This window comes from Rhinolophus sinicus, linkage group LG03 (assembly GCF_036562045.2).
Source record: "Rhinolophus sinicus isolate RSC01 linkage group LG03, ASM3656204v1, whole genome shotgun sequence".
Classification (NCBI taxonomy): domain Eukaryota; kingdom Metazoa; phylum Chordata; class Mammalia; order Chiroptera; family Rhinolophidae; genus Rhinolophus; species Rhinolophus sinicus.
In genome coordinates, this window is record NC_133753.1 from 4,045,579 (window position 1) to 4,054,069 (window position 8,491).

General features: G+C 56.9%; 1 protein-coding gene across 1 annotated transcript; it reads right to left on the reverse strand.

The window, feature by feature from the left end:
* Positions 1-206: 206 nt before the first annotated feature.
* Positions 207-8,291, reverse strand: DLK1 (delta like non-canonical Notch ligand 1). The gene is made up of 5 exons (XM_019747139.2): positions 8,041-8,291; positions 6,775-6,838; positions 6,160-6,290; positions 3,009-3,150; positions 207-1,174 (listed from the first exon to the last, which is right to left on the reverse strand). The coding sequence occupies exons 1-5, from the start codon at positions 8,105-8,107 to the stop codon at positions 427-429; spliced, it is 1,152 nt and encodes a 383-aa protein (XP_019602698.1). The 5' UTR covers positions 8,108-8,291; the 3' UTR covers positions 207-426.
* Positions 8,292-8,491: the final 200 nt, after the last annotated feature.

The window sequence follows — 8,491 nt, forward strand, 5'->3', positions numbered from 1 at the left end:
CGAACGAAAGAGATTTTAGCCCTTTTCACAGTGGTCGGTCATGCACAACACGCGTCATGGTTTCACGAGGACCCTGTGGCTGAGACCCCTCGGAGAGGGACGTCGGCCCCGAGTCCTGGTACGGTTGCCATGTTTTTTTTTGGTCTTTTTTGATTTTAAGTTTAGAGTTTAGAATAACATACTTATTTCTTTTACGCGTTTAAAGATTAAATTCTTATTATTTTTTATCATGCATTAAGAGAGAGAAAAAGGCTTGCTTTAGCATCGCGTGGGTCACACGGCCACACAAAGATAATAGAGGGAAGCGTAGCGTTCGCCAGATTGGACACAAAGAACAGCAAATTCCACCACAAAGATGAGAACAGACCGCATATAGTGAGCTCTGCGGGACCCCGAGAATACAGGGGGGGGCGGTGGGAACGCTGCTTAGATCTCCTCGTCCCCAGCCTCCTTGCTGAAGGTGGCCATGTCGATCTTCTCGGGGAAGATGATGTTGACGGCCAGGTCCTCCCCGCTGTTGTACTGCAGCAGCAGGTTCTTCTTCTTGCGGAGCATGTGGTTGTAGCGCAGGTTGGACACCCAGGCCTCGCACTTGTTCAGGAAGACGATGCCCATGGTACCCAGCACCACCAGACTGGTCAGCACGCCCAGGATGGTGAAGCAGATGGCCTGGCCCTCGGAGAGGAGTGGGGTGCTCTTGTTCAGCTCCCTCATGGAGACCTTCAGGACGCGGTGCTCGGGCTGCGGCACTGGCAGCTCGTGCACCCCGGGGGTCAGGCGGTAGGTCAGCCCATACCCACTGGGCAGACGGGTGACCTGCTGGGAGCCAGCCGCACGCTTCCTGCCACAGATGGGGCCTGTGAACTCGGGCTTGCACAGACACTCGAACCTCACCTGGCTGTGCTGCAGGCAGGTGCCCCCGTTCAGGCACGGGTCAGCGGCGCAGGTGGTCACCGGGCGGCTGCAGGTCTTGTCCACAAAACCAGCAGGGCAGCGGCAACGGAAGTCACCCCCAATGTCGGTGCAGATGCCTTGGTTCTCGCATGGGTTGGGGGTGCAGCTGTTCGCCACGATCTCGCAGAAATTCCCTGAGAAGCCAGGGGGGCACAGGCAGGAAGCATGGGAGGCCCGGCCCTCGTCGTCCACGCAGGTGCCTCCGTGCTGGCAGGGGGAACTGCAACACAATAAGGGACCAGGTAAAGGGCCCTCGGGGGGCTGGGCTAGAACAACGGTGCTGTGGATGGAGGGCAGGGCCTTGGATGGCTCCACATGGCAGACCTATTGGGGCCTCACAAAACGTGCTCAGAACACATTAGGCGAGTGAATGATGCCAGCCAGGGAGGCCCAGGGAGGCACTGGGCACTGGTACCCCTGCCTGCGAGGGTCTCCTGCTGTCCTGGGCGGAATGCACGACTGTGTGGGGTGTACACCTCACCCCCGTCACACTGCCAACCTGGAACACACCTAACCTCCCGTGCCGGCAGCCCATCTCCTCTCCCACCTCTTATGTCATCTCTCTGACCAGAGGCCTGACGGTTAGTCACTGGACAGATGGGGAACCTGAGGCTGGGAGAGGCACAGTTAGTAATAACGCAGGCCTAGAGCGAGCCCTCTCCGTTAGCCTGGTCCCTGGGCCACTGAAGCTGAGCGACACCGGATGTCACTCCCTCCCTCCCACTCCCATCACCACCCCATTATGATTTTTATTTTTATTTTCAGCAGAGTGAGCCTGCAGGTTATTGTGCAGGAAACCCTTGGGGACTCTCAGAGTGAAAGAAATACACGGTCTGTCTTTGCCGGCTCGAGCCGTCCGTGCCCGGCTGGTTAATAGTGCCTCATTCACCGAAGTGCAGCTTACAGACCGAAGCTGTCTGCTCAGAGCGGAACACACGGAGCATTTAATGTAAGTGCTTTTAAACGAACAGGCCCTTTGTCATCTGATAAATGCCAAAACTCCAGGGAAGAAAGGGGCTTTAGGCAAAGAAACCAAGACTACTGCTTCGGGGCTGCATAGGAGCTGGACTCTGAAGGAATTTCAAGGGCCCTGGGCTGTATTTTGACAGACTGGTTCCAAGTCTGTTAGAGAGAAAAGCAAAATATTTTAAAGGTCTCACTCTGTATTTTCCCTTCCCACTAATAAGCAGAAATGGCATCTGGTGTCACCCCCTCTCCTCTGACCCCTTTGGGTACTGATCTTCAGATGCCTCGTAAATGCCCATTGTGGCGGTTGCCAGTTCCAGGGTTCTCCACACCACCCTGCAATGCCAGGTCCAGATAAGCTGATTCTGCAGTTAGCCTCTATTTCCTCAGAGGAAAGGGCACCTCTGCCCCAACTCCTGGGCCAGGACCGGGTCCTAAGTGGAATTCTTGCTTCTGTCAAGATTCTTCCAGTCTCCGTTTAAGCCCCATCAGTGCAGCTAAGCAGATAAGGGCCAGAAATGGCTGAGGTGCAGGAGAGGCGAGTGTTCATTCTGTCTGTTGTGCTCACTCCCCAGAAGTCCCAGAGTCCCCACCCCACTGAGGGTAGCTGAGAGCTGGACCCCAACTCCCGGCCCTTATGGCTAATCCTCCCCCCCGCCCCAGGGCCACCACAGACCCCTCTCCCCACCCCCTCAGACTAGCAGCTCCACTGTTCCCAAAACTACCCCCTAAAACATGAGTGGGTTTCACAAGTAGCCTCAGGCCCCGCCAAACTCTGATCTCTTATTATATCGCCTTTAGAAAATTATGCAGCTCTGAGCTCCAGTTCATGGTCCCAATCTACTGGCATTCACACACATCAGGACTTGGGGATATGAAATCGCCTTCAGGGTCATTTGAGAAAATCATGGAAATGACACTTCCCCTGATGGAGGGCGGCCCCCCTTGGGGCTGCAGGACAGGCACTTACTTGGTTTTTTGTCAGGGGACAGGTCCAATTGGGTTAGGCTGAAAGGGTCTTTAGGGGTGTGAAGCAGGATTCAGAGCAGCATGAATCAGATCACACATAATGGGGAAAGAATATTTACCCATTGATCACGCAGGGCCCATCCTTCTTCTGACAGTCCTTTCCCGAGAACCCAGGGATGCAGGAGCACTCATAGTGGCCATTATCAAGGTTCACACAGGTTCCGTTATTAGCACAGCGGGTCGAGGTGCAAGCCCGGATGTCTGGGGGGGAGGGGAGAGAAAACCACAGCTTGTCAGTCCCTCCCCCAGGGAGAGGACAGGGACAGAGGCTGGTAGGAGAGCTTCCAAGATGGAGATGGAAAGAGGGACCCCTCCAACTGATCAAGGGGGACCCCAAATGACCTGCCTAGATGTCTGCTCGTGGCCACTGCCAATAGTCACCAAGTGGGGTCCCGAGACAGATCATGGAGACAGAAAGTCACGGCCGCTGGCTTGCTGGCATTCAACCCAGCACAGCTGTACTTTTTTCCAGGGAACCAGGTCCCTCCTTAAGTCCAGCAGACTCCTTCCCTCCCCCAAACATGTGCCAGGCTGAGGTCCCTGAGGCCTGCCTCCTCCAGACTGGTTTCTGTCCAGCTTCTCATGTTTGGGGGGGTGGGGACTGCCGCTGGGGGGGGGGCTAGTGCAGCCCAACTGTTAGAAACATCAGCTGTCTTTCATACCGGTCCATCCTCACAGAGGGGAGAGGGGCAGGGGGGAAGGGGAGATGTGAAGACCCCCCACTGGGAACCAAAAAACCTGATTTAGCCCCAGCACTGCCTCCACTTCCCAGTGGCCTCTCTGCTCTCAGGTTCTGAACTAAGGGGGTCCACGATAAAAAGGCTGCCTCTTTTGAAGGTGTCAAGATTAGAACTATTGAGCCCTCTCCTGTCAGTGAGCGTTTCCATGAATACGGGTATGTTCCCACTGTCTTTCTACACCTCCCGTCAGGCACACTCCATTATCCCGGGCTCAGCCAAACAGCGATGAGCTGAACAAAGGGACCTGGGTCAGGGGCTCTGTGACAGTGCAGAACCCAGCCCTCCCCGCTGCTCCCCCACCCCCAGCTGAGCCAGGGACAGACTGTCCTATGCCCATCTCCAGCTAGCTGCAGAGGCCAGCCCCTTCCCACACTGTGCCTCAATTTCCCCACTTATAAAAAAAGGGACTCTCTCTGGCCAGTCTCTGAGAAACATTTTAGCTTTGGTTTTCTACCAAATAGAAAGCCAGGACCAACAAGAGACACAGCAAGTTAAGGTTGACTGGGGGTGGGAGGGGTCCCAATGCTGAGGTCACACATGCAGATTTCCCCCTCTATTACAAAAATCCGCACCCTCATGGAGGGGAGATGGCAAGCAATCAATAAGGAAAAGCCTGACTGCCTTGCTGATGGCCTATCCTGAGTCCAGGAGGCATTCCTTGGGAGCCGGGCTGAGAGCAAGAAATCATAAAGAAGATTTATCATTATGGGAAGGAAGGAAAGAAGGAAGGAAGGAAGGAAGGAAGGAAGGAAGGAAGGAAGGAAGGAAGGAAGGAAGGAAGGAAGGAAAGAAGGAAGGCATGAGCACGCGGAGCCTTGCGACTGGTTCCTAACCCTCAGCTCCCTGCTCTGTTGTCATTGGGAATCCAAAATTTAGGCTAAAGAGCTGGCCACCACACTACTCCTGTCCCCAAGGTGTCAAGCCTCCTCAGTAGAGGCTAAGCCCACCTTTTCCCATGGAGAAGGCTGCCCGCAGGAGTTTTGGGGGGAGGGGTCTCAGCCGGGGCAGCAGCTGTGGCTGAGACAGCCTCAAAGGCCTGAGAAAAGGGGAAAGGGAGAGAGAGGGCCCTCAATTACCCGGAGGGCTATTTCCTGGACCGAGCATCCCTAGCGGACAGCCTTTGTCAACCCAGTGGGGAGGGGACTTTGTCTGGAAACCCCTTGGGAAGTCCTGGGCTTAGATACCCAACTGGGGGAGCTCCAGGCTGACAGCCCTGATCCCAGATGGTGACATCTCTGGGATCCCCTGGTCCCCAAACAGCTAAAGCTATTGTGAGGGTGGAGGGTTCAGTGCTGAGAGGCAGGAGAGCTGAAGGCCAGAGGTGAGTCAGCTCTGCACCATAGGGGAGCGGGTGTGTGTGTGTGGGGGGGAGATGAGGTTGGGAGTAGGGAGGGCCTTTAAGGACCCAAGTCAATGGGGGGGGGGGTGGCTCAATTTTGAAAGTCTGCTGCGCTCAGGTTTTCCTTAAGGGAGGGTGTTAGAAAAAGCCCAGATGAGAATAAACCCATTCGTGAGGCTGGGGGAGGGGGTTTTAGCTGGCACTTCTCCCGATTTCTCTGTCCTTGAGCAGACCCTTCTGCTTCTCTGAGCCTCAGTTTCCCTACTGGGACCACTCATCTCCGCTAATGTTGGGGACTGAGGGTCAGAGACCCTGCGGCACTGCCTAGGCTGCTGGAGTTTTTTCGAGGACTTCAGTCTGCCTGGGCTTCCAGGCAGGTTTTGCCAAATGAGAATGGGCTCGGATGAACATTTGCAGCCTGAAAATGCAGCGACAGCCAACTCTCAATTGCTCGGGGTAAAGGAGGACAAAGATTGCATAAATTAATGAAATCAACAGCTAACACCAAAGCGCACTTGAACCACTTCTCAGCCTTTCCCAGCCCCCAGCCTCCCCTACCCCTGAGCTCTTCATCACAGCCCCCAGCCCGTCCTCGTGGCCCTGACGCAGCTCCTTCCACCCACCACTCAGCACTGATAGACCCCTCCCGCCCCCATTTATTTGTTGTTTGTTTGCTTGCTGCAGCCTCCTTAACAATCTTGCAAATGAATCTCTTGGAGTCTTTGCTCTGTGACCCCCACCCCACCTCCGGCTCTCCTTTCCCCTCTGCAGTAACCTGGACAGGTTATCCAGGTCTGTGTTGCCCATCCTCTCAGCTTTGTGTGGAATGTGTTTATTTTGTGACTCTTTATTCAACAGGCAGCTCCCTGCCACCCCTCCCAGTGCCTTCTCGGGTGCTGGGTGGATGCTGGGTGCCAGTGGTGCAGAGGGTAGCAAAATTATGTCCCTACCTGTGAGGAGGCTCCAATCACCAGCGAGAAGTGTATGAACAGGTCATTACCACACAGAATGCACCCAGTGTGTATTGGAATAAGGTTAGAGGGGAGGCAGCCGCAGGGCTGGGGGGAGGAAGGCTGGGGCAGGGGGCAGAGGGCAGAGCTGGGGGTGGGCAAGGGCAGAGCATGTGCCAACCTATGTCGCAGAGGTTCCCATCCCAGCCATCGTCGCAAATGCACTGCCAGGGTTCCACGCAGAGTCCGTTAACACAGCCAGGAAAGGTCATGCATTGGTCACAGAGAGGACCCTGCCAGCCAGGCTGGCACCTGCATGGGGGGGAGGGGAAAAAGATGGGGACATATGAGGGGGGCAGGGGTGAAGAGGGAGCTCAGGCTGCTTTCTGTGGAACCAAGGGCCCATGGGGTCTTTGCACAGGGCTGGGCCAGTGAGTCCCAGGAAGCAAACAGTCACCTGAATGGAAAAGCTTAAACAGAGGACCAACTGAGGAGCAGACAGAGGGGTCCCTGAGAGCCCAGGATAATGCTGCGTTTTGCCGCAGTGGCTTGCAGTGGTCTCATCCTGCAAGGGCTCTCCTGACACCCCACTTCTGAGAAAGCAGACAGGAGCTGTGCCTGTCCCTCCAATAATCCTCTGTCCTTTCTCCCCTCACTGTCTCCACCAGTTTGCTGTGGGGGTGAGGAAGCTGTTGCAGCCCAGACCAAGCAACCCCTCTTTTCTGCCTGACACTGTGACTCCCCAGGATTCTGTCCTGGCCCCCTACAAGCTACCTCTGGGGAACCACTCCATTACCTGCAAACATTGTCATCCTCGCAGAATCCATTTTGGGGGTGGCAGGCCGGGAAGCATTCAGCTCCTGAGGCACAAAAAAGGTTACACCATTCACCCCACAAGGCCCCAGAGGCCAAAGCAAAGCCCAACGCCTTCCTCAAGAGAGCCCACTACCCTCTGTAGTCCTACCAGCCTGACACACAGTAGGCACTTCATATCAACCCACTCAGGGAAATTCTCTGCCACGTTCCTGGTTATGGAGTGACCACAGTACATTGCCTAGTTCTCAGAAGCAGGTCAGACACCTTGTTTTCCCCCCAAACAAAATACAAACCCCTGAGTCTTAAAATTAGGGATGAGGAAACAGTGGATGAAAAGATTTTGACCCCTGGGCACTCAGCCAAGCCCTCACTTACGTTAAGTGAGTTAAAAGGGGAGCAGATTTTGAGGTATTCATCTCTGAGGAAGCCCCGACAGGTTCACCTGGAGGCTCACAGGTAAGGTGTCTGGATTTTTTTTAAAGGTTCATCCCAGCTAAGCCAGACACCCAGGTCAAATTCCCCAACATCCCTTACCCCACACTGTTCATATTTTAAAAACACGCAAAGGTTTTGCAGAGCTGACTGCAATTCTGACACTATTTAAAGATTCTGACACTTCAAGAGGTGCCTACTGTGTGCATTTACTTCAACCTGCTGTCCAGCGTTCCAGACAGCCCCCCCATAACCACTGGTGCAGTGGGGACGGGGGCCACTGCAGGAAGGGGGCAATTCTCTGGCTGTCAGAGACAGATGGCCGCTGCAGACAGAAGTGTCGCAGCCCCTCACCTAGAGAAACGTCACACAGAAGCTTGGGCTGGGCTCCTGGTTGGGAATTTGGGACTACGACGGCAAAGTCACCCCCCACTGTCCTCACAGACCTGTTCCCAAACGCGCACACATGAACACCCTAAAGTTGCACCCCAAAGCATTTTCACAGGACTCCCAGCATCACCTCCTTTCTCCATACCTCCTGCCTCAGCGCACCGACACCCCTCCGAGTGCCACTTCTGCGGGGCAGGAAGGGGCTGGGGATCCCACACCTCTGCTGCCCCCCCGGGACTCCCAGGGCCGGGCTTGGCATGCAAGGGTGGCAGGGAAGGTGAGGCGAGCACAGCGCAGGGCTTAGGGTTAGGTGGGACGGGCCGGATTGGGGCGCATGGGACGGGGCGCGCAGGTCACCAGGCAGCCAGGGGGGCGTCGCAGGCTTCCCCAGAGGGGGCGCGAGCCGGGCCGCCGGGGGGCTCACCATGGGCACTGTGGCCGAAGGCCAGCAGGAGCAAGAGGACGGGCAGGAGGACTGCGGTCGCGGTCATCTCGGGGCGGCCGGGGTCGCGGTCCCGGGAGCGGCGCGGGCGCGGGTCCGGCTCCGGGCGCCGCGCTGGGCTTCTGGTTGCGGACGCGGAAGGGGGCGCGGGCGCGCGGCGAGGGGAAAGCCAGGGCTGCACCGGGCTGCGCGCTGCGCTCTCCAATGCCTCCGCCGCCGAGCTGCTGCCGCCGCCGCGCGCGCCGCCCTTTTCGTACCGCGGCCCCCCCGCGGCCCCCGCCCCCCGCCCCCGCCTCCGCGCGCACGGGGCCGGCGCCGGCCAGTCCCGGTGACCCCCGCCCCTCGCAGGGCCACCCCCCACCACTGCGGCGTCCCGGAAACCCGCTCGCGCACGCGGCGCACTCTTGGCTAGACGGGCACAGGTACCCCGCGC

Excerpts from the sequence above, each read along its gene's own strand:
- DLK1 (XM_019747139.2), bottom strand. The coding sequence starts at position 8,107 with ATGACCGCGACCGCAGTCCTCCTGCCCGTCCTCTTGCTCCTGCTGGCC. Across the intron at positions 6,839-8,040 it reads CTTCGGCCACAGTGCCCATG|GAGCTGAATGCTTCCCGGCC; the intron begins GTGAGCCCCCCG and ends TTTGTGCCTCAG. Across the intron at positions 6,291-6,774 it reads GAGGATGACAATGTTTGCAG|GTGCCAGCCTGGCTGGCAGG; the intron begins GTAATGGAGTGG and ends CCCCCCATGCAG.